At 38.6% G+C, this 26,279-nt stretch overlaps 1 protein-coding gene across 4 annotated transcripts in view; it reads right to left on the reverse strand.

Moving 5' to 3' along the window:
* Phf8 (PHD finger protein 8) overlaps positions 1 to 26,279 on the reverse strand; it is a 102,611-nt gene that overhangs the window by 18,711 nt on the left and 57,621 nt on the right. For all 4 annotated transcript variants that reach the window (XM_055617920.1, XM_055617919.1, XM_055617922.1 and 1 more), the window contains 5 exons: positions 26,029 to 26,207; positions 25,813 to 25,898; positions 25,146 to 25,279; positions 24,227 to 24,537; positions 127 to 222 (listed from right to left, as the gene is read on the reverse strand). In XM_055617920.1, the coding sequence (XP_055473895.1) occupies positions 127 to 222; positions 24,227 to 24,537; positions 25,146 to 25,279; positions 25,813 to 25,898; positions 26,029 to 26,207 (806 nt within the window). The remainder of the gene's footprint in view (positions 1 to 126; positions 223 to 24,226; positions 24,538 to 25,145; positions 25,280 to 25,812; positions 25,899 to 26,028; positions 26,208 to 26,279) is intronic.

A 26,279-nucleotide genomic window follows, 5' to 3' on the forward strand; every position in this document is an offset into this window, starting at 1 on the left:
CAGATGTTTGCTGACTAAGCAAATACATGACGGAATAAGAACTTCTTGAATTACATATCTTTTACTTCAATCTATTTTTTTACCTGACCACTCCTACAGAGTTTAAGATACAGAATACCAGATTACCTTTAGGACTCCATGGAGCATCGTCTGAATTCTTCTTTTTTTTGGGTCGAGATTTCAAAGCAGGGTCATCATCATCAGACTCCAGGGATGGATAGACTGTAGGTAGAGGTAAAGGCAGAAAAAATGAAATCTCATCCAAAAGGACAAAGACAATGATACATACTTCAGTTCTTCCAACTCCTGTTCAAATATACTTATTTACTTAATCCACACTACACTGCAGAAGGTCCCTAAATATCTCTCATTTTGTGCTTTTTCCATAGTTGTACCCTTGTCATGAAAGTCCTTCTCCTACATTCACCCAATTCTTAGCCATTTGGTCAGCATCATTCAGATGAGTTACTTGGCTCACCTTTTAAAATTCAGCTCTAGATTTAGCCCTACATAAAGCTTTCCCTCAGTCTCATAATCTGATTCAGATTCCTCTTTCTCAGCTCTCCATAGCAACCTGTTTTTTATGCCTGCACAGGAGATGTTATATTGTACTTAGAAACTGATTGTTGTATCTGCTACCTCTGATTTACAAATGAAGCCAGGGATGTATGCTTGATTTTATTCTAAAGCAACCCCATATAATGAATAGTAGGTATTTATTTTTTGTGAAATACTGGAAAAAATAAATAGTATACATTTAATACACATAATAGGAACAAAAAGACTAAGTTGGACTGGGACCAAGATTACTGGAACTGCACGATCTAATATCCATGTACAAGTATCCTATCTTAGAGAAACAAATACAAGTATACTGACTATCATAAAATACATAGGTAATTTCTCAAAATCCATAGGCAAACACTTAGGATTTAATGGGAATATGATCTGGAAAGATCCTACTGATGAAGTAAAATTCTGATGTCACTCCTAAGCCTAGAAGAGAACTATAAGAGCAACAATTTTACAGAATGCTCCTTTTACTTCCTTCTCTACAAAAACTAGCCTATTTTTCAGACCTTCTTCCTTCAGTAAAGAGGTGAAAACTTTGGGAAGAATAGGCCAAAGTTGTCCTCTGGCTTCCACATATTCTGTGGCATGTGTACCCACCCATACACATGACAATATTTCTTTAAGAAGAAAAACAGATCATGTGTAAAGTAACTTACTAAGGAATTCCATTCTGAGCTTCACATTTTAGTGAACAAGTAATAAGGTATAGATTATAATTAAGTCTACATATTGAAAGAAAATATTTAAATATGTATATTAAAATATAAGGCTGAAGCTACTTCCTGATTTCAAAGATATTACCAAACAATAGTAGTTAACTCAGTGTGCAACTCGCATAAAGGTAGGTATAAAAACCAATGAGAAAAATATAAAATGTAGAAACAAAGCCTTGCTACATGATCAAATTATTTCTTTTGTTTTTCTGGGACCAGGTCTCACTCTGCTCCCAAGGCTAGCCTAAAATATCAAATACCTCTGCCTCCTGAGTGTTGGGATGACAGGTATAAACCACTGTGACTAGCTCTCAGTAACACTTTTGAACAAGTTTTCTTTTTTATTAATATTTTAGCTGACATACAAAATAATGAGCTATGATATTTTATGCATGTATATCATTGTATTTTGTACAAATGACTATACCTTCCCTTAGCTGTTCTCGATCTCAATAAGCTCTATAAGAATAAAACAGAACAAAGCATCTTTTCCAACTATAATAAAACTAAAAAATCAATAATGGAAAGATAAATGGGAATTCATAACTGGGTGAAAGTTATACAAAGTCATTCAAAAAGAATAAAAGAAATAATCGTGTGTATAATTTTAAAGACTTTGATATGGGACCAGTGATATGGCTCAGTGGGTAAAAATGCTTAGCACCAAACCTGAAGAGCTCAACCCCTGGAATTCATACTGTGGAAAGAGAAAACTGACTCCCACAAGTTGTCTTCTAACCTCCATACATGTTTAACAATAAATAAATAAGTAAATAAATAAAGCAGATACAAAAAAGTTTTTGAAGATTATAATATGAATTGAAACAAAACTAGAACATACCAAACCTTAAAAGACACAGCAAAACAGTACACAGATAGTAATTTAAAATTGCAACTACCTACATTTAAAATGATGAAAGACTCTAAATCAATAACCTACATTCATACATTAGAAAACTAGGAGGAAAAGAACAAACTAAATCCTAAGTTAAAAAAAATATTAGATGATAGAGAGAGAATATGAATATAAGAGGAACAAAAAGAATCCAGGGTGAGGAGTGGAAGGGACGGTCCCTGACTCTTTTGTCTCTTCTGGGATCTTTGTCATTTTACTGAGTTGCCTCATCCAGGTGAGGTTCATAGTCTTACTGCAACCTGATATATTGCCCTTTCTGAAGGGAAATGGAGGAGGGAAGTGGAGGAGGAGATGGAGGAGGAGTCGATGGGGGGAGGAGAGGGGATGTGAAAAAGAACTAGGAGAAAAGAATGGGAAATTGTGGTCAGGATATAATATAGGAGAGGATAAATAAATATATAAGTCTCCTATCTACCCCTGCCATTTTCACACCCACAGGCCTAGCTCAGGAGCCACAGTTTACAAACCAGCCTTGCCTGATGAGCACCCCCCACTATCATCCACCGCTTTCCATCTCCACACCCATAGGCCTAGTTCCAGACCTGTGAAGATGTGAGCTGGTAAGTCTCTCCCCTGCAAGCTTCCTCCAACCCCTTCTCCACAACCATGGGCCTAGCTCTAAACCACAGCTCCAATATTGGCTTTGCCTGGCCTAGGTCCAATCAAACAACTCAGACATATATCAGCTTTACTTGGCCTAGTTCTGAACATATAGCTTCTGCATTGGTCAAATCTAAGGAAAGCTAAAAGGTCACAGTAGACACACAACCAAAGAAAGAAGTCTACATGCCCAGGTCATATAAAAACAAAAACAGAAACCACAACAATATCAAAGGCCAAAAAGTATGTGTCCCAGTAAACCTACTAGTCCTACAAAAATGTTCTCTAATGAGAATTGTCTAGATGAACCTCAGGACACAGAGGAAAAAAGTAGCTTCATTAAGGAATTCAAGAAGCTTAAAAGAAGGCACAAACACCTCATTGAACTTCAAGAGGGTTATGCTTGAGTAATGTTCAACAAAATATAAATATGCAACTGAATGAAATGATGAAGACAATTCAGGATTTAAAAACCAAATAATGAGATAAAAATATTGGAAAGAACTCAGGCTGAAATGAAGATGGAATTGATAAATTCCATGACCTGACCCCACCCCACCCCTCAGGCACTCTTCCTAGCCTACTTCCATTCCTCTGTGATTCCCTGCCAATCATCAGAACCAGATTCTACAAGAGATCCCAAGGACATCACACTAGGCTGGAACACAGGTAGAATACCAGTGCCCTCATTCCCATCCTCTATTCTGCTCTCTCTCTAGTGCTTAGCCTCCTCCTTCCAGTTTGTCTCCATTCCCTTCAGACCTGTGGCCATCTGTAGTCAAACCCTGGGTACCCTTAGTTCTGGCTCTGCAGCTCTCTGTGAAGCAAGACCCCAAGTCCTAATTAAGAGACTTCCAGAGTCAGTCACCACCCCCTGTAAAACTCAACTACAAGCAATCCTTGAACTGTTTGTAGTTTGTAACCCACAAGTCACATATTAGGGAATCCCATCAGAAGAACACCTGATTTCTCAATGGAAACGTTGAAAGCCAGAAAAGCTTGGAGCAATGCACTTCAAGTTCTAAAACACCACAACTGCCAACCTAGACTATAGTACCCAGCAACTATCTGCCATAGTTGAAGGAGAAAAAAAATAATAATAAAAAAAACATTCCACGACAGACTAAAACAATCTTTTGCTTGCACAATTTTTGGTTGCTTGTTTGTTTTCTAAAGAGAGAGAGAGAGATAGGGAATAAAATTGAGTGGGTGGAGAGGTGGAGAGGATCTGGAAGGAGTTGAGGGAGGGGAAAGAATGATCATGACTACTTTTTAAAAACAGACTATACTCTAGGACCAAAATAAATGTGTATAAATTCAGAAATACTCTGTGTATCATATCGTACTGCAAGTAAATAAAACATAAAATCAAAAGCAAGAAAATCTTCAGTAAGTTCACAAATTCATGGCATCAAGGAGATAAAACAACTTATTGCTGGAAAAAAAATCAAGAAAAAAATAAAAGAAAAAAGCCCTGGTACTTAATGAAAATGAACACAACAAAATCTCTGGAGGGAAATTTATGGCTCTAAGTGCCTATATTTAAAATCAGGAAGACCCACATGTGGTGATTCATGCCTTTAATCAGTGCTGGAGAATCAGAGGCAGACAGATCTTTCTAAGTTCCAGGCCAGCCTTGTCTCCATCACACGCTCCAGGCTGGCCAAGTCTACACAGAAAGACCCTGTTTCAAAAACAAAACAAAACAAAACAAAACAAAACAAAACAAAACAAAAAACCCACTAAAAACCAGAAAGAGCACAAATATTTGACTTAAAGATGCAGCTCAAGAATTTGGAAAACCAGAAGAAAACGAATTCAAATGCAGTACGTAACAAGAAATAAAAAGAAATGACAGCAAAAACTACTAAAACAGAAACAAGAAAACAATATAAAGAATAACACATCAAAGACCTGGTTCTATAGGGAGATGAACAAAATCGATACTTTCAACCCAACTAAAACAAAGAAAGAAAAAGGTGACCCAAATTAACAGAATCAGAAATGAACAGGGAACCATTTATACCAGACATAAGGAAATTCAGGATATTATAATGGTATACCTAAAAAACCTGTAGTTCATTAACTTGAAAAATCTAAAAGAAATGTACAAATTTCTAGATTCACCCAAACCCTGAAGAAGACAGTATCAACAACCTAAACAAAACTATAAAATAGGACATTGAAACAGCAATAAAAATCATTCTGACTTCAAAAGTACAGGCCCAAATGTATTCACAGAAGATTTTTAACAGATCTGCAAGAGAACTACAGCTAATCCTTAATTTCTAAGACAGTATTATTCTAAAGCAATACCAATACCAAGTAAAGACACAACAATTAGAAAAAATAACCAGACATGTAGATCCATGAAATTGAAGACTCAGTCATAAATCCATATACCTATGGACACCCAATTTTTGATAAACAATCCAGAAATAGACACTGGAAAAAAGACCACTTCAACAAATGGTGTTGGTAAAACTGGATGCCTGCATGCAGAAGAATACAAATAGATCCATACTTATCACCCTGAACAAAACTCAAGTCAAAGTGGATCAAAGACCTCAATATAAAACCAGACACATTGAACCTGATAGAACAGAAAGTAGGGAATAGCCTTGAATTCATTGGCACAGAAGACAACTTCCTGAACAGAAAACCAATAGCACAGGCATTAAGATCAACAATTAATAAATGGGACCTTATGAAACTGAAAAACTTCTGTAAGGCAAAGGACACTGTCAGCAGGACAAAATGGCAGCCTACATGAAAGTATATTCACCAACCCCTCAACTGACAGAGGGTTAATTTCCAAAATACATAAAGAACTCAAGAATGAGACATCAAGAGAACAAATAATCCAATTAAAAAATAAGGAACATAGCCAGGAGTGGTGGTGCATACCTGTAATGCCAGCCCTCAGGGAGGCAGAGGTAGCAGATGTCTGAGTTCGAGGCCAGCCTGGCCTACAAAGTGAGTCCAGAAAAACCCTGTGTAAAAAAAAAAAAACAAAAAACAAAAAACAAACAAACAAACAAAAAAAAACCACCAAAATGAAAAATATGGGGAACAGAGAATTCTCAATGGAAGAATCTCATTTAAAAACACAAGTGACAGCTCATGCTGGCAAGGAAAGGGGAACACTCTTCCATTGCTGGTTGGAGTGTAAACTTGTACAGCCACTTTGGATATCACTTTGGTAGTTTCTCAGAAAACTACCTCAAGACCCAGCTATAGCACTACTGAGCATATACATAAAAGATGCTCCACCATACCAGAAGGACACTTGTTCAACGATGTTCACAGCAGCTTTATTCATAACAAACAGTGAGAAACTGGTAAAAACCTAGATGTCCCTCAACTAAAGAATGGATAAAGAGGGTGGGATTGGGAGGGAATGAGTGAGGGGGCTACAGCTGGGATACAAAGAAAATAAACTGTAATTAATATAAAAAATAAAAATTTAATTAAAAATGGACAAAGAAAATGTGGTGCATTTATACAACAGAGTATTAATTAGCTGTTAACAACAATGACAGAAATTTGCATGCAAATGGATGGAACTAGAAAAAAAAAAATCACCCTGAGTGAGGTAACTCAGACCCAAAAAGAAAAACATGGTATGCAATCACTTATAAATAGATATTAGCTGTAAAGGATAACCATGCTACAATCCATAGACCCAGAGAAGCTAAGTAACAAGGCGGGATCATGGAGGGGGACAAAGGAATCTCCCTGGAAAGGGGAAGTAGAATAGACATTGTGGGTGACCAGGTTGGAGGGTGGAAACAGGTGGGATAAGGTAGGGGTAAGACAGAAGGAGAGATTACTGGGAAAGACAACTGGAATTGGGGGAGTTTTTTTTAAAGGTGAGCTAGAAACCTAATGCAATGAAATCTACCAGGAATCTATGGGGGTAAACCTAGCTAAGACTTCTAGCAATGCCTCTGTGGCCTGGCAAGGCTGTTCCCCCCCTTAGGGGGAGGTGATCAAAGAGCCAGCCACTGAGTTCATGTCAGAGACAGTCCCTGTTCCCCTTACTATGGAATCCACTTGGAGACTGAGCTGCCATGGGCTACATCTGTGCAGGAGTTCTAGGTTATCTCCATAGTATCAGTCTCAGAAAAGACCCCTGTGCCTAGATTTTTTCGGTTCTGTTGCTCTCCTTGTGGAGCTCCTCTCCCCTCCAGGTCTTTCTATCTCTCCCTTCTTTCATAAGATTCCCTACACTCTGCCCAAAGTTTGACTATGAGTCTCAGCCTCTGCTTTGGTGATTGTTGATATAAAGCATCCTCAATGAAATACTAGTAATCTGAATTTAGAAAAATAGTAAATGGGTTATATCCTAAGACTAAATGAGATTGATCTTAAAAATGTAACGGCAGTTCAACATAAGAAAATCACATAAGTAAAAAAATAAAAAAAGGAGGGCTAGAGAGTTGCCTTAGTGGTTAAGAGCACTGGCTGTTCTTCCAGACAAGCCGGGTTCAATTCCCAGAACTCACATGGTTTTGTAGGAGTAATGTAGAAGACTTGGAAATATAGGCTAGAAAAGCCCTTAAAAAGTGTGAAAGAAAGAAAGAAAAGAAAGAAAAAGACAGAGAGAGAGAGAAAGAAAGAGAGAGAGAAAGAGAGAAAGAGAGAGAGAAAGAAAGAGAAAGAGAGAGAGGAAGAAAGAAAGAAAAGAAAGAAAGAAAGAGAAAGAAAGAAAGAAAGAAAGAAAGAGAGAGAGAGAAAGAGAGAGAGAAAGAAAGAAAGGAAGGAAAGAAAGAAAGGAAGGAAGGAAGGAAGGAAAGGAAGGAAGGGAAAGAGAAAGAAAGGAAGGAAGGAAATAAAGAAAAAAGAAAGAAAGAAAGAAAACAGACATTCTAATGGGATAAAAAACAAAAAACAAACAAACAAACAAAAACCAAACAGAATGCCAAAAGAAATGTGGACCATGGAGGCCTAGTTCTTGAGGCTTCATAAGGGAACAAGGTTCCTATCAGGAACTAGCTTAGAGGTCATTAATATTCTAGCAGCAATTGATCTGCCTGTATTCTGGCAGTGTCCTGAGAAATTCAATAGAGCTGAAGTAAAAGGTAATAAACTGTTTTTTTTCCTTTTCTTTTTCTTTTTTGGTGGAAGAAATCTCAAGACAGTATAGTATTCAGGTTAGGATGTGTCTTGGTTACTCTTTGCTTTTCTCATCTCTTCTCATTATAATGATATGAAAAGTATGTGGTATGATGAAAAAAGTAGCTTGACTGAGTTTTAAAATGTGCCTGTAGAAGGTACAAAAGTAGGTGTACTTGTTAGAGATTAACATTAAAGAGTAGTGGAATGATAGGAAAGGTATCCTAATGGTGAAACTCATCCATTAAGGCTCCAAATAGTGAACATGAAAATTCATTTTAAGACAGGCATAGAACTAAAAATATCATTGAAGGGGTTTCTGGTTTAAAAATAACTTCATCCCTGTCTCGAAAAACAAAAACAAAAAACACTTCATGAAAAGGTGTTTTCCCAGATTCAGTCACCAAAACATACACAGGCCACCATATCTTTGGTCTAAGAGGGACAATATTTATCTTGAGCTGGCAGCTGAACATGACAGTGTCACCCACATAATACTGGTTTTGCAGACATGAAAAATTCAGGATGATTAAGTTTTGTACCATGGTTCTACAGAGTTGTCGAATCCAGGCAATGTGTGGCAGGGTTGGAGTTCCTGCAAAGTGACATGACAGGCAACTGTGTGAAGCTATAAAGGTGAAGAAGTCCAAGTTACAAAAGAGACCTAGGGTACTGGAGAAGCCAGATCATAAGATCTATCTGCCAAGAAAAGCTTCAGGTAAGGAGTGGAGCAGGGAACAAAGCTGGAGGAATGGGGCTATTCAGTCCATTGGAACTCAGGTGATTTCATGACAAGACATAGATACCCAACATGGAAAGCTGTAGCATTTGGTGCTTTCCCTACTGGGTTTCAATCTTACATTGGTCTTATCATTCATTGCTATACTTCCGTTTCTCCCTTTTGGAATGAAAACATTTACTATATGTCCCTGAATTTTGGAAGTATGTATTTTATTTTATTATTTTATTTTATAGAAACTCTGACTTGATTCTTAGAACTTTTGAATGGTGTTAGAACTATTAAAGACTGTGGGGACTTTTGAGTTTGTAATGAATATGTTTTACATTATGAGATACCTATGAACAAATGGGGACAGGGTCAGAATTTTGGGACTTGAAAGTGTAATGTCCTACTTAGGTTCATACGTCTGAATACTTAGTCCATAGCTGGTGTGGCGGCACTGTTATGGAAGGTTGTGGAACCTTTAGTTGAAGGACCCTTACTACAGAAGTGGGTCGATGGAGGAAGGTACTGAGGTTTTATGGCCTGGCCCCTCTTCCTGTCTGCTCTGTGCTTCTTGCTTACAGACAAAATATGATCAGCTGTCTCATATCCCTGTTGCCACTCTTCTCCACTCTTCCCCACTGTGTCCCATATTAAACTGTAAACTGTTCATCCTTTAGGTTAAAGCTTGTTAGGTATTTGGTCACAACAATAAAAAAAGTAACTAATATATATGTGAATGTATTCTTTCTCTACGAGTAAAAAAAAAAATCCATTTTTCCCCTTTGAATTATAATTCAGGGAACAAAAATAAGGACACATTAGCAAAGTCAATTAAAAGTAGATAAAGCAGATGAGAATTTTATAGAATGAAGACAAGCTATATCAAGATCTCCAGATATACCATATATATGAAGAAAACAGCAACTAGAGATAAAAATCAGGAGCAAAGCCAGATGTGGTGCACACTGATAATTCTGTCTCTTGGAACTAGAAGCAAGAGGATTGTGCTGGCTAGTTTCATATCAACTTGACAGAAGCTAAACTCATTTGAGAGAACTTCAAATGAGAAAAACATCTATAATATCAGGCTGTAGGCAAGTATGTAGGACATTTTCTTAATTACTGATTAATGTAGGAGAGATCAGCCCATGGTAGGTAGTGCCATTCTTGGGCTACTAGACCTGGGTTCTATAAGAAGGCAGGCTTATGGGGCTGGAGAGATTGTTCAGCAGTTAAGAACACTGGCTAATACTCCAGAGATCCTGAGTTCAATTCCCAGAAAACACATGGAGGCTCACAACCATCTATAATGGGATCTGATACTCTCTTCTGTCTAATGCTCTCTTCTGTCATACAGGTATATATGCAAATAGAGTGCTTATATACACAGATAAATAAATCTTTAAACAAAAAAGAAAAAGAAAGCAGGCTAGGCAAGCCATGGGGAGCAAGCCAGTAAGCAGCACCTTGTCACGGATTCTGCATCAGCTCCTGCATCCAAGCTCCAGCTCTAAGTTTCTGTCCTGACTTCCTGCAGTGATGGACTATGGATGTGGAAGTATATGCCAAATAAACTTTTTCCTCCCCAAGTTGCTTTGGTCAAGGGTTTCATTTTAGCAATAGAAACACCAACTAAGACAAGGATAAAGAGTTCAGGTTGTCCTCAGCTACATCAGTGAGTTCAGACAAGCCTTTGGTAGTGGTACTATGTGAAAACCTGTCTTAAAACTACCATAAAAGCCAAAAAGCAAAATATACTTGAAACACATCCACTTACTCCCTCAAACATCTGCTTTGTCACTAAAATATGGCACCGTAATAATTAGGTTTGTCATAGGGGCTATTTGCTTGGATATTCTAAAATATCAACAAGTGGCAATAATAACTTTCCTTGTAGTTTCCTGTTACTACCATTGCTACTGGCAATGGCAGAAAAGGATGATCCACAGGATGCAGTAGTACCAAATTAGTAAAAACAAAATACTGAAATAATTCAACAAATACCTTGATTTTGGGTACATGTCTATGGCAGATGACAAATTTCCAGGTCAGAATATACCAGAAAGAAAAGAAAAGAAAGAAGAAAGGAAGGGAAAGAAAGGAAAAAAGAAAGAAAGGAAGAATTGTGCTAAAGCTTTGATAATAATATTAAAGCCCTTGTTTTAAAAATCATAGGATATGGAGAGCAAAATAGAACTCACTGCTTCTAAGTAACAGGCACAGAGGGTTGTTAACAGTCAAGCTTGTTTCATTTTACAGATTACTAACATCTATTACTTTTTAGAATTCTGTGTAAATTTCTTTTAAACTGACATTCTTACCTAATGATATTATATAAGCACTATTAGAAATTGGTAAATTCAGCCAGGCCTGGTGGCACACACTTGTAATCCAACACTCAGGGAGATCTCTGAGTTCAAAGCTAGCCTGGTCTACAAAGCGAGTCCAGGACAGCCAGGGCTACACAGAGAAGCCCTTTCTTGAAGAAAAAAAAAAAAAAAGAAGAAGAAGAAGAAAAGGAAATTGATAAATTCCTGCTTCTAAACAAAACTAATTAAATATCTGTGTAAAATTTTAAAAAGGAAAACCAAATTGGAAAGGAGAAAATAAAATCAGAACCCACCATAGTTGGGTTGGGGGGAGATTACAGCTAATAATAGAATTCTACAAAGTTGAAAACTATGACCAACATACAAGAACCGTGCTTCTATACATTAGTAATAAATAAACCATAAAGGAAATTAAGAAAATTCCATTTAAGGGTCTGGAGAGATGGCTCAGAGGTTAAGAGCACTCACTGGCTGCTCTTCCAGAGATCCTGAGTTCAATTCCCAGCCGCCACATGGTAGCTCACAACTGTCTACAATGAGATCAGGCGCCCTCTTGTGGCGTGAAGGTGTACATGCAGACAGAACATTGGATACAAAAATATATATGAATCTTTGGAAGGGGAGGAGGACCTCCCCTAGCAGTAGACTTGAAAGGGGGCAGGGAGGAGATAAGGGAGGGAGGGGGGGTTTGGAAGAGAATGAGGGAGGTGGCTATGGCTGGGATACAAAGTAAACAACCTGTGATTAATATAAAAATAAAATTAAAAAAACAAAGAAAATTCCATTTATAGTAATATCAAAAAATGAGAAGGACTACATCTAACAAAGGAAGTATAAGAGGTGAAAAACCGCAAAGGCATAAATAGATAAAAAGACACCCAATCTTAGACTAAGACAACTAAGATTGTATGTCTTAACATTGTTGAGACAATAATAGTCCCCAAAGTGATCTACATATTCAATGCAATCCCTTTCAAAACAATTTTGCAAAAGCGGAAAAGTTGGCTTTAAAATTTGAATGGAATGCAATGGATCCTTGATACCCAACATAACTGCAAACAGAACTCAAGAACATATCAAAAAGATTATCCTCCATGATCAAGTTGGCTTTACTCCAGAAATAAAGAGATAATTCAACATAGAAAACACAATAAACATAATCTACAACATAAATAAACTGAAGGACATAAACCACAGAATCATCTCATTATGTTATCCTGTACAACAACAGGTCATCTGTAGGTATCTGTATCCCTGATCTCAAGCTGTCTTCAGAGCAATAGTAATAAAACTGCATGGTACTGGCATAAAAACAGAATGGTGGATCAATGGAATTGAATAGAAGACCCAGAAATAAACCCACACACCTATGGATACTTGATTTTTGCAAAAAAACAAAAACAGCACAATGGAAAAAAAAGATAGCATCTTCAACAAATGGTGCTGGTCTAACTGGGTGTCTACATGTAGAAAAATGCAAAGAGATCCACATTTGTCACCCTGCACAAAACTAAAGTTAAGTGGATCAAAGAATTCAACAATAAAACCAGATACACTAAACTTGTTAGAAGAAAAAGCGGGCAAGAACCTTGAACTCATTGGCACAGGAGACAAATTCCTGAACGGAACACCAACAGCACAGGCTTAAGATCAACAATCAAATAAATGGGACCTCATGAAACTGAAAAGCTTCTATAAAGTAAAGGACACTCATCAGAACAAAAGGACAGTCTACAGACTGGGAAAGGATCTTCACTAACCCTATATTTGACAGAGGGCTTATATCCATAATATATAAAGAACTCAAGAAGTTAAACAGCAACAAATCAAGTAATCCAATTAAAAATGGGGTGCAGAGCTAAACAGAGAATTAACAATAGAGGAATATCGAATGGCAGAGAAACAGTAAAAGAAATGTTCCACGTAATTACTCATCAGGGAGATGCAAATCAAAGCAAACCCAAGATTCCACCTTACACCCATCAGAATGGCTAAGATGAAAAACTCAAGTAACAACACATGCTGGAGAGGATGTGGAGAAAGGGAAACCATCCTTCATTGCTGGTGGGAATGTAAACTTGTACAACCACTATGGAAATCAATCTGGCACTTTATCAAACAATTAGGAATAGTGCTTCCTCAAGATCCATCTATACCACTCCTAGGCATATATCCAAAATATGCTCAACTATACAACAAGGGCATTTGCTCAACCATGTTCATAGCAGCTTTATTTGTAATAGCCAGAAGCTGGAAACAACCCAGATGTCACTCAACAGAGGAATGGAGGCAGAAATTGTAATACATTTACACAATAAAATACTACTCAGCAATTAAAAACAAGGAAATTGTGAAATTTACAGGCAAATGGTAAGAACTAGAAAAGATCACCCTCTTGAGGTATCCCAGAAGCAGAAAGATACATATATACTCATGTATAAGTGGATATTGGCCATATAGTACAGGATAAACATATTAAAATCTGTACACCTAAAGAAGCTAAGCAAAAGAACCCTAGGTAAGATGATCAATCCTCATTTAGAAAGGCAAAGAGGAAAGACATTGAAAGAGGGAGCAAACAGGGAACAGGACAGAAGCTCACCACAGAGGGCCTATGAAAGACTCTCTACCCAACAGTCTATCAAAGCAAATGCTGAGGCTCATAACCAAACTTTGGGCGGAGTACAGGGAATCTTAGGAATGAAGGAGGAAATGAAAGATCTGGAGGGGACCTGGAGGGAAGCAACAGAACCAAAAATTCTAGGCACAAGGGTCTTTTCTGAGACTGATACTCCAATCAAGGACCATGCATGGAGATAACCTAGAACCCCTGCACAGATGTAGCCCATGGCAGCTCAGTCTCCAAGTGGGTACCCTAGTAAGGGGAACAGGGACTGTCTCTGACATGAACTCAGTGGCTGGCTCTTTGATCACCTCCCCCTGATGGGGAGCAGCCTTATCAGGACACAGAGGAAGACAATGTAGCCAGTCCTGATAAGACCTGATAGGCTGGTGTCATAGGTAAGGGGAGGACGACCTCCCCTAAAAGTGCATTGGGTGGAGCATGGAAGGAGTAAAGGGAGGGAGGATAGGATTGGGAGGGGACAAGGGAGAGGGCTATAGCTTGGATCCAAAGTGAATAAACTGTAATTAATAAAAAATTAATTAATTAAAAAAAGAAAACAGCCATCCTGTCAAAAATCAACCTACAAATTCAACACAATTCCGACCCCATCAAAATTCCAACACAATTCTTCATAGAAATTAAAAAACAATCTTAAATTTCATAAGGGAAACACAGAAGTCCAAGAATAGTGTAAAAGTCCCAAATAACAACAAATTTATTTGGAGATACCACCATCCAAAGTGTCAAATCATACTACAGAGCTGCACTAATGAAAATAGCATGTTATTGACATATAACTGAGACTCACTGATCAACAGATTAAATGAACATTCACAAATAAACACACCTGAGTTTTGACAAAGAATCCAATAACAATCATTAGAGAAAAGGCAGCTGGTCAAACTGGATAGCTACAAGTAGAAGAATAAAACTTGATTTTCATCTTTCCCCCTGCACAAATGTCAACTCCAAATGGATTTAGGACTTAAACGTAAGACTTGATAACCCTGATTCTGATAGAAACGTTATCAGATTTCTGTGGTAGTTTGAATGAGAATGTACTGCATATACACATGGTTCAATATTTCATCCCCAATTGGTGGAACTGTTGGGAAATATTAGGTGGTGTGGCTTTGTTAGGGGTCACTGGGAGTGGGTGATGAGGTTTCAACATATTTGTGTCATGCCCAGCGCACTCTCTGTCTCTTGCTTGTAGTTTAGATGTACGCTCTGTGTCAGGAGGATCACAAGTTTGAGGCTATCTTGTGCTATTTAGTCAAACAGTAGCAAGGACTAGAAAAATTCTCTACTTCTTGGATCTTGCCTTTGTTTTCTCCCAGCAGATCTCAACTTTATGAGGCCTGAACAGACATGAGAAAAAATACAACAATGTTCCTCTCTAACAGAAAAAAAAGGAAAAAAATTAGCATAGCCAAAATATATGAAAAGTAATGTAACAAAGAATAAGACATCCTAAAAGGAAGCCAGGTGGTGATGGCACAAACCTTTAATCTCAGCACTAAGGAGGTGGATTTCTGAGTTCTAGGACAGCCTGGTCTACAGAGTGAGTCCCAGGACAGCCAGAGCTACACAGAAAAACCTTGTTTCCAAAAAAAAGAATATAGTTCAATGGTAGAGTACTTGTCTAGTACACAAAAAGCACTGAGTTCAATCCTCAGTATGACAAAAAAACAAAACAAGAAAACAATGAGGAAAAAACACTGAAGAAAAGAACTGCTACAAATCACTAAGAAAAAATATTTGAAAAGAAAAACAGTTGAAGAAAGAAGGGTGAACAAAGAAGCAAGCAAACACCACATTTAGCTCTGGAATTTTAATGGATCATACCGTCCACTGCTGGTAAGATTTTAAGAGAAAAGGTCTTTTCATACACTATTCATAAATCATTCTTTTGAAACATAGTTTGACACTATCAATATATATCTCATAAACAATCTTCAACACAATAAGTATTTTTATTCTAGAGAGGCATTTACTGATAAATGGACATAAAAGATTATTGCAAGGGTTTTCAATGCTATAAAAAAAACCTTAAGAACAACTTAAATGTCAATCAAATAGGGGGGTGATTAAACATTATGATGGTACAAAATACTTTGCAGCTAGCAAACTTCTACTCAATGAAGCAGATCTCCTTGTTCTGATGTTGAAAGATATCCAAGCAAACTGTAGAGCCACACATATTAAACAAAACTATACTCTGTCTACATATGTCTACATGTAAATTGCATGAACACAACAAAAGGAAATGGAATCTGAAGGAAGAATATCAGGTCTACGGAATTTTGGCTTTCTCTGTTTCTTTTTTTCTTTTTTTTGTCTCAGACAATGAAAATTATATTTATATAATTTTGAAAACAGTAAAAGAAAAACCAACACTATTGTTACCTATATTATATAAGCCAGTGCTTTATTTATTATATCATTCCAAAAATCACCCTTCTAAGAACATAATTTTAGGACTTCTTTCTTAAATATGCAAAGTTCAATGAAGGTCATTTCAGTTTTCCATCAATACCTGAAGGGAACCAATTCCAGAATGTCCTCCACCAACCAAAACCTATGTGTGCTTAAATTTCTCCTATAAGGAGATCCAAGATGGCGGTGACCAGCGTGTACCTTATCGAGGGGCAGAGGATCTGAAACCCCGAAATTGGTGAGTGGAGGGGCAGCTGAACTGAGAACATCAACACTGAGGCTTCCAGGGAGAAAGGGGACAAACCCTGAGTTGAGACCATTAGCATTCAGGTCAACCATGGGCTTCTCCGAGGACTTCTCTTGGGGGCTCAATTTCTAGCCACTTCCCAGCCACTTCCCCTTTAACGGGCCTCCCTATTCTGCAGGAGGCATCGCAGGCAGTGGTGGAGGCAGCAGAAGCAGCCCACAGTACACACAGCTCCTAGCACAGAGCACAGTGCTGGCTCCTCCCAGCACAGAATCCCCTGCTTGAGATTTGAGACAGAGAATACTCAATTCCCTGGCACTTCCCCTCGACAGGCCTCCCTTCTCTCTCCTTGGTGGAGGCAGAGGCTGCAGAGGCAGCACAGGGCATCCTTCAGTGTCCGGTCCACAGTGCCCACAGCTCCTAGCACAAAGTGCAGTGCTGGCGGCTTCACCAGGCCAACCAGGGCCGCAGCTCCCCAGGGTCTGCCAGAAGGCAACTGTTCCTGCAGCCTCCTATGTTGGGAGCCATGACTCCAAGCGGCCGGCTTTGATATTTAAATCTCGGTGGAGAGATGGCTTTTAGCAGACCTTTACTAACAGCAGAGAACTTGCAAGTCCATCTCCTTTTGTTTGTGACAGCAGGTGGGATAGCTTGTGAGGATCACACCTCTTCCTCAGGCTCCTTGTGCAAATTAACCTACTGTTCTGAGATGTTTCTACTCTGGCTCAGAAACTCTACAATAAAAAGACAGTTACGGCAAGTGAAGGCTGGAGACACACAGAGAAGGCTGAAGACAAAGAGAAGGCTGGAGACAGAAAAGAAGGCTGGAGACAGAGAAGAAGGCTGGAGACAGAGTTAGAGGCAGAGATGAGAGACTTGCTGCTGGCATTGCTTGCTGCAGCTGCCTGCCTTTTGCCATGGCTGTCGAGTCTGGACCTTTAAAAAGTTTCCTGTGTGCTGTGTGTTTATTTTATTAATTTTAATCCTCACGCCCAACTCAAGAACCGTTCGACTCTGCCCGGCTGGCCCCGGCACTCCTAGTTCTGCCGAGGTGGCTGAACTCCCAGTGGCCCACAACACCGGCCCCCAAGTTCCGCGGCAACATAGGTATTCTTGGGACAGCATTATCAACATTGAAGCCCCTGCTCTGCAGGTCTACCAGTGAAGTTCAGGCAAACAACTCCTGGAGCCCAGACAGATCTGAATACCAGAACGGCAGTATGACAGGACTGTAGACCACTGAGGTATTCAGGAAACTGGCACAGGTGCATAGCACCTGCAAACTGCACCTGCAAACTGCCCCCGTGAACAGCACTAACACCCACACCACCTCCTGTGCCTGTACCCCCGCCACATTCAAAGTATACACACTCTCTAACACTCTGTCCTTCAAGACATACTTCCATGCACACACGTGTACACACACGGTTACTCCCCTGCAACTGTGATTCTGTGCCAACAGTCCTCCCGACCTTAGGTACAGCTGAAACATCAATGCACACTCTCAAACCAGTGGACTTTTCTCATTGTCCTGAAGAATACTCCAGACACCAGAGAAAGATAGACCCAGTCTGAAGTACAGACTCCAGGAACAAAGAGTGAAAGTTACAGATAAGCAGATGGCCAGGTCAGCATAAGAACACATCCAACAAGAATCCATCATGGCTCCACCAACAAACCCCCAAATCAATGGATATTTCAATTCATCGGAAACACAGGAAAATGACTTTAAAGCTATGCTTATCCAGTTATTAGAGGCACATAAAAAGGAAACAAATCTCTCAGAGAAATAACCACACAAGTGGAGGCAAATAAAGAAGAAATGAACAAAGCTCTCAAAGAAATACAGGCAAATTCAGCCAAAGAAATAGAGAGGAAATAAACAAACAAAAATAGACGCCATCATAGAAAGGTAGGAAGGAAAGGAAATGGTGCAAGGTAAGAAAACAGAATTAGAAGCAATAAAGAAACCGCAAACAGAGAAAACCCTGGAACTGGAGAACTTAGAGAAAAAATCAGGAACTACAAAGGTAAGCATCACCAACAGAATACAAGAGATGGAAAAGAGAATCACAGGTGCTGAAGATACACTTGCTGAAATTGATAATTCTCTCAAAGAAAAAGTAAATTCAGAAAAGTCCCAAACACAAAACATCCAAGAAATCAAGTACCCCATGAAAATACGAAATCTAAGAACAATAAGAATAGATGAAGATAGCAAAGAGCCTACACACACATGGAAAAAAAGAAGATTCCAGGCTCCAAGGTCCGGAAAATATTTTTAAGAAAATCATAGAAGAAAATTTTTCCAACTTAAAGAAAGAGATGTCCATAAACATACAAGAGGCCTACAGAACAGCAAATAGACTAGACCAGAAAAGAAACATATCACGTCACATCATAATCAAAACATTAATCCAACAGAACAAAGAAAAAAATATTAAAGGCAGCAAGGGAAAAAGGACAAGTAACATATAAAGGTAGATCTATCAGAATCACACCAGACTTTTCAACAGAAACTATGAAAGCCAAAAGGGCCTGGGCAGATGTCGTGCAGATTGTAAGGGACCACAAAAGCCAACCCAGACTACTCTACCGAGCAAAGCTTTCAATCAACATAGATGGAAAATGCAAAATATTACATGACAAAACTAAATTTAAACAATATCTACACAGCAACCCAGCCCTACAGAAGACACTAGAAGGAAAACTCCAATCCAACGAAAACAACTACACCCAAGAAAACAGGATACAGATAACTTTCACAACAAAAATTAAAAGAAAACAAGCAATGAATCACAGTAACATGACCAACTCCACAATAACTTTTATCTATTATCTATAAACATCAATGGACTCAACTCTCCAATAAAAAGACACAGACTAACAGAATGGTCGCAGAAACAGGATCCAATATCCTGCTGCATCCAAGAAACACACCTCTGCAACAAAGATAAACACTACCTCAGAGTAAAGAGCTGGAAAAAATGTTTTTCAAGCAAATGGACCCAGAAAAGAAGCTGAGGTAGCTATCCTAATATCTAATAAAAGAGACTTTCAACCAAAATTAATCAAAAAAGATGAGGAGGGGCACTTCATTCTCATCAAAGGAGGACATCACAATTCTGAACATTTATGCCCCCAATACAAGAGTGCCTATATTTGTAAAAGAAACATTGTTAAAGCTTAAACTGTACATCGATCTTAACACCTTAATAGTGGAAGACTTTAACACTCCACTTTCACTAAGGGACAGATCATCTAGACAGAGCTACATAGAAAAATAAAGGCACTTACAGGGGTCCTAAATCAAATGGACCTAATAGATGTCTACAGAAATTTTCACCCAAATTAAAAAGAATATACCTTCTTTTCAGCACCTTGTAGAACCTTCTCCAAAATAGACTATATAGTTGGTCACAAAGCAAGCCTCAGCAGATACAAGAAGATTGAAACAATCCCTTGTATCCTATCTGATCACCATGGAATAAAGCTGGACCTCAACAACAACAGAATTAGCAAAGAGCCTACACACACATGGAAATGAACAACTACCACTCAATGACAGCTGGGTTGTGGAAGTATAAAGAAAGAAATTAAAGACTTCCTAGAATTCAATAAAAATGAAGGTACAACATACCCAAACTTATGGGGCACAATGAAAGCAGTGCTAAGAGGAAAGTTCATAGCTCTAAGTGCCTTCAAGAAGAAAGTTGAAACATCTCATACAAGCAACTTAATGGCCCACCTGAAAGCCCTAGGAGAAAAAAAAGAAGCAGACACACCCAAGAGGAGTAGACAGCTGGAAATAATCAAACTCAGGGCTGAAATCAATGAATTAGAATAAAATAAAACTATTCAAAGAATCAAGCAAACCTGGAGCTGGTTCTTTGAGAAAATCAACAAGATAGACAAACTCTTAGCCAAACTAACCAAAAGGCAGAGAGAAAATATCAAAATCCACAAAATGAGAAATGAAAAGGGGGACATAACAACAGACACTAAGGAAATCCAAACAATCATTAGGTCTTACTACAAAAGCCTATATGCCACAAAATCTGAAAATCCAAAGGAAATGGAAAATTTTCTTGATAAATTCCATTTTACAAATTAAATCAAGATCAGGCAGAAAGATTGAATAGTCCTATATCCCCCAAGGAAATAGAAGCAGTCATCAAAAGTCTCCCTTCCAAAAAAAGTCCAGGGCCAGATGGTTTCAGTGCAGAACTCTACCAGACTTTCTAAGGAGTGCTAACTCCAATTCTCTTCAAACTGTTTCACAAAATAGAAACAGAAGGAACACTACCAAACTCATTCTATGAAGCCAAAGTCACCTAGATGCCTAAACCACACAAAGACTCAACCAAAAAAGGGAACTTCAGACCTATCTCTCTTATGAACATTGATGCAAAAATACTCAATAAAATACCGACAAACTTAATCCAAGAACATATAAAAGATATCATCCACCATGACCAAGTAGGCTTCATCCCAGGAATGCAAGGGTGGTTCAACATACGGAAATCCATCAATGTAATCCACCATATAAACAAACTGAAGGAGAAAAACCACATGATCATCTCCTTAGATGCTGAAAAAGCATCTGACATAATCCAACACCCATTCAAGTTTAAAGTCTTAGAGAGATCTGGGATACAAGGCACATACCTAAACATAGTAAAGACAATCTACATCAAGTCTATAGCCAACATCAAACTAAATGAAGAGAAACTTAAATCAATCCCACCGAAATCAGGGACAAGGCAAGACTGCTCACTCTCTCCATACTTTTCAACACAGTATTTGAAGTCCTACCTAGAGCAATAAGACAAATAAAGGAGATCAAGGGGATACAAATTGGAAAGGAAGAAGTCAAAGTATTACTTTTTTCAGATGATATGATAGTAGATTCGAGTGACCCCAAAAATTCAACCAGAGAACTCCTTCAGCTTATAAACACATTCAGCAAAGTGGCTGGATACAAAATTAACTAAAAAAAAAAAATCAGAAGCCCTCTTGTATACCAAAAGGTATACAAAAAGACAAAAAAAGTATACCAAAAGACAAAAGGGCCGAGAAAGAAATTAGGCAAACGACACTGTTCACAATAGCCACTAATAACATAAAGTACCTTGGGGTGACTCTAACCAAGCAAGCGAAAGACCTGTTTGAAAAACAAAAACTTTAAGTCCCTGAAGAAAGAAATTGAAGAAGATATCAGAAGATGGAAAGATCTCCTGTGCTCGTGGATCAGTAGGATTAACATAGTGGAAATGGCCATCCTGCCAAAAGCAATCTACAGATTCAATGCAGTTCCCACCAAAATACCAACACAATTCTTTATAGAACTTGAAAGAACAATTCTCAACTTCATATGGAAAAACAAAACACCAAGAATTGCCAAACGATCCTATACAACAACCAATCGTCTGGAGGTATCTCCATTCCTGATCTCAAACTGTATTACAGAGCAATAGTAATAAAAACTGCATGGTACTGCCATAGAAACAGAAAGGTGGATCAATGGAATCGATTGAAGACCCCAAAATAAATCCACGTATCTATGGATAATTGATTTTTTGACAAAGATGCCAAAACCATACAATGGAAAAAGACAGCATCTTCAACAAATGGTGCTGTTCTAAGTGGATGTCTGCATGTAGAAAAATGCAAATAGATCCATCCTGCACAAAACTGAAGTCCAAGTGGATCAAAGACCTCAACATAAGAGCTTAGAACTCATTGGCACAGGAGACAGCTTCCTAAACAGAAGACCAACAGCACAGGCTCTAAGATCAACAATCAATAAATGGGACCTCATGAAACTGAAAAGCTTCTGTAAAGCAAAGGACACTGCCGTCAGAACAAAAGGACGGCCTACAGATTGGGAAAGGATCTTCACTAATCCTATATCTGACAGAGGGCTCATATCCTGAATATATAAAGAACTCAAGAAGTTAAAAGGGAACAAATCACTTAATCCAATTAAAAAATGGGGTACAGAGCTAAACAGAGAATTCTATGTAGAGGAATATCAAATGGCAGAGAAATACTTAAAGAAATGCTCAACATCCTTAGTCATCAGGGAGATGCAAATCAATACGACCCTGAGATTTCACCTTACTCCAATCAAAATGGCTAAGATGAAAAACTCAAGTGGCAATACATGCTGGAGACATGTGGAGAAAGGGGAATCCTCCTCCAGTGCTGGTGGGAATGTAAACTTGTACGACTACTTTGGAAATCAATCTGGCACTTTCTCAGAAAATTAGGAATACTGCTTCCTCAAGATCCAGCTATACCACTCCTAGGCATATAATTGAAAGATACTCAACTATACAGCAAGGACATTTTGCTCAACCATATTCGTAGCAGCTTTATTCTTAATAGCCAGAACCTGGAAACAACCCAGATGTCCCTCAATGGAGGAATGGATACAGAAATTGTGGTACATTTACAAAATGGAATACTACTCAGCAATTAAAAACAAGGAAATCATGAAATTTGCAGGCAAATGGTGGGATCTAGAAAAGATCATCCTGAATGAGGTATCCCAGAAACAGAAAGACACACATGGTTTATACTCACTTATAACTGGATCCTAGACATATAATACAAGATAAAAATACTGAAATCTGTACACTTAAAGCAAGGAGGACCCTGGGTAAGATGATCAATCCTCACTCAGAAAGGCAAATGGGATAGACATTGAAAGGAGAAAACAGAAAACAGGACAGGAACCTACCACAGAGGGCCTCTGAAAGACTCTACCTAGCAGTGTATCAAAGCAGATTCTAAGACTATAAACAAACTTTGGGCAGAGTGCAGGGAATCTTAGGAAAGAAGGGGGAGACAGTAAGACCTGAAAAGGACAGGAACTCCACAAGGAGAGCAACAGAACCACAATATCTGGGCATAGGAGTCTTTTCTGAAACTGATATTCCAACCAAGATCCATTCATGGATATAATCTACAGTCCCTGCTCAGATCTAGCCCATGGCATCTCAGCATACACGTGGGTTCTCTAGTAAGGGGAACAGGGACTGTCTCTGACATGAACTGATTGGCCTGCTCTTTGACTGCATCCACCTGATGGGGTTGCAGCCTTGCCAGGCCGCAGAGGAGGACAATGCAGCCAGTTCTGATGAGACCCGATAAGCTAGGGTCAGATGGAAGGGGAGGAGTACCTCACCTATCAGTGGACTTGGAAAGGGGTATAGGAGGAGATGAGGGAGGGAGGGTGGAATTGAGAGGGGATGAGGGTGGAGGCTACAGCTGGGATACAGAATAAATAAACTGTAATTAATATAAAAAATAAATATTCAATTAAAAAATTCCTCCTATAAAATGTTATTGCATTTGCATATACTCCATGCCATTCATCATGCATACTTTGAATGTAAATAGTCATACTATACAAGTTAGAGGAAAATGGATAGAAGAGTCTGTATATTAAGTACAAATGTAATTTTTCCCACATTTGATCTATGGATGAAGCTATGGATATGGAATGCTCAGTTATGGAGAGTTGATGGTATATACCTTTGTAAGCAATGAACTTCTTAACACAGACCATTAACAAATACAGACAGTGACAGTCAAATAAGCAAGAAAAGAGTTTGCTGAAGGAAAAGGTGAATAGTACCAAAACCAGACATATAGTATCTGATGTAGTATAAGAGAACTATACTACATTGGAGGCTATTCATAAGTAAGCCATCAAGGGCCTAGTGCTGGGTATAAGTATAATCTCTAATTCTTATAATTACTTATGGGGATACAGATACCCCCCTACTTTATAGAACAAGAAAACATGGTTCAGGAAAAAAAATAAGTATCTAGCTTAAGGTATGGCCTATCTTCTCTTAAAAGTTAGGATTGAAACTGGGTTAAAGGGAACCCTTCTGAACTAGCCCCATATTTTAATGGGTTCTTACTATATTCAGCATCCTTGAAGCATGCTCCCAAGCTGTCTTGCTCATCAAGACTGGTATTCTCCTCTTCTTCACTCTCATTTCTCCAGTATGCTGGTCTCTTGATGGGACGTTTTCCTGGGGTGCGCTGGGAAGCAGGACTGTTAGACACAGTGCCCTGCCCACTGCTGGAGCTCCCACTGCTTCGGTCTTGCCCTCCGGTCCACCAAGCCTGCAGGCTGGAGGTAGCTGGTGAGGATGATGAGGACTGCAGGTTGGCCATACATAACATGCCCTGGATGGCCTCTTGAGTGCTGGGGGAGGCTGGGGCCTCACTGTAAAGGACAGAGGAGAAACACTAGGGAAGTTATTCTAGTCAGAAGAAACCAGTTGTCAGAACATTCAGGTATGGCAGTCAAGGTGTTACAAAGGAGAGAACTATCCATGGTTAAGAATGAAGATAATAACTGTTTTCATGAAAAGTTAGTTTTACCTCAAATCTCTCTGAAGACAAGCAATGAGAAGACACAGAATTATCTATGCTGCATTATTTCCTTTTTATTAACAATTTTCTTTCTATGACTCTCTCCTGGCCCATTTCATTGTGCTTAAAATTGATTCTTCCTCTAGTCTCCATATCCTGTCACTGTCAGATTCTAAGGATAGTGACATTCACATTCATATTATTCTTTCAACATAAATATCCTTAACAAATTAGCTGTTTATTTGGTTCAATAAATTGGGCATGGTGGAACATGCCTATCATAAGCAGCACTCACTTGGTGGCAAGGGAGAAGGAGTAGGAGTTCCAGACCAGCATGGGCTAAATAAAGAGACCCTGTCTCAAAAACCTAAAACAAATAAAAATGCTTAATAAATAATTAGCTGGCCTAATCCTTTGGGTGGTACTCTTTTTATATCCTAAGAAATGGAGATTACTCACGTGAGGGCAGCATAGTCAGGTCCCCCCACCTGCCTGCTGGCCTTAAGTAGATCAAGAATTCCACCAGCTCCACTCCCATTCCCAAGCTTGCTTTCAACCCCTTCCACCATGTCCTCATCTGTTGTATAGTCCTCCTGTTAAGGAAAGAGCATACTGCCTCAATTGTACAGGGCGGGTCTGAAAAGTTTCTAATACAGGGTTGACAGTGTGAGTCCTAATATCCTAAATGTAGACCATTTATTACACAACATATTTATCCTTTCATTTTAAACTTTATTACCATCTTTGTAAAGCACTATGATTCCTATTTGACAGATGAGCAATCTAGGGACCAATGAAGGAAAAGAATTTGTGAAAGGACACATCATGAACTTCAAATCAGATATTCTTTTTGCTAAGTGATACTGCCTTGTATTTGTTCTTTATTAAAGGATTTAAAGATATTTTAATTAAATTATAATCTTCCACTCAAAGACTAGTCACAATTTAGCATCAATTTGATTTTCTGTAGGACAGAAATTAAATCCAGGGCTTTGCATATGATAAGCAAGTGCTCTACAGTGAAGAATATCCCTAGCCTAGCATGAAATCTTTTATCTTGTAAATATTTCAGAAATTAAATGTACAATATCATTGTCTCTATGCCAGATCCAGGGCATGCTCCTACCTCAATGTCAAACTCAACTTCTCCAGGTTCACGAATTCGGTTGGGGTCAGAACAAGGCTTTGCACGGGGCAACTTCCGGGGAAATTCTAAAATACAAGGTAATTTATTAGTATGAGGCTAAGATTATGATATATCTGAACCAAACACTCAAAGGAAACACAACAAAAATACAAACATGAAATGGCAGGTCAGGGAAGAAATAAAACAGAAACATACTTGATCGTATTAACAGGCTCGCCTTTTCCTTTCCCAGTCTCTCGTCAATCTGTAGCTCATCATCTGAATCCAAGTCAAATCCACCTGCCATGACCTGTTCTGCTACCGGCCTTGCATTGTCTACTTTCTTTGCAATTTTTGCTCTCCGAGACTTGGATAGGCTCTTTAATCTCTTGGTACTAGAAATATTAGAACAAGACCATAAAATGAGTCATGGTAGAATGCATGCTTAACATATGTAAATCTCTGGC

This window comes from Psammomys obesus, unplaced genomic scaffold, assembly GCF_907164565.1.
Source record: "Psammomys obesus unplaced genomic scaffold, mPsaObe1.curated_primary_1811, whole genome shotgun sequence".
NCBI lineage: Eukaryota > Metazoa > Chordata > Mammalia > Rodentia > Muridae > Psammomys > Psammomys obesus.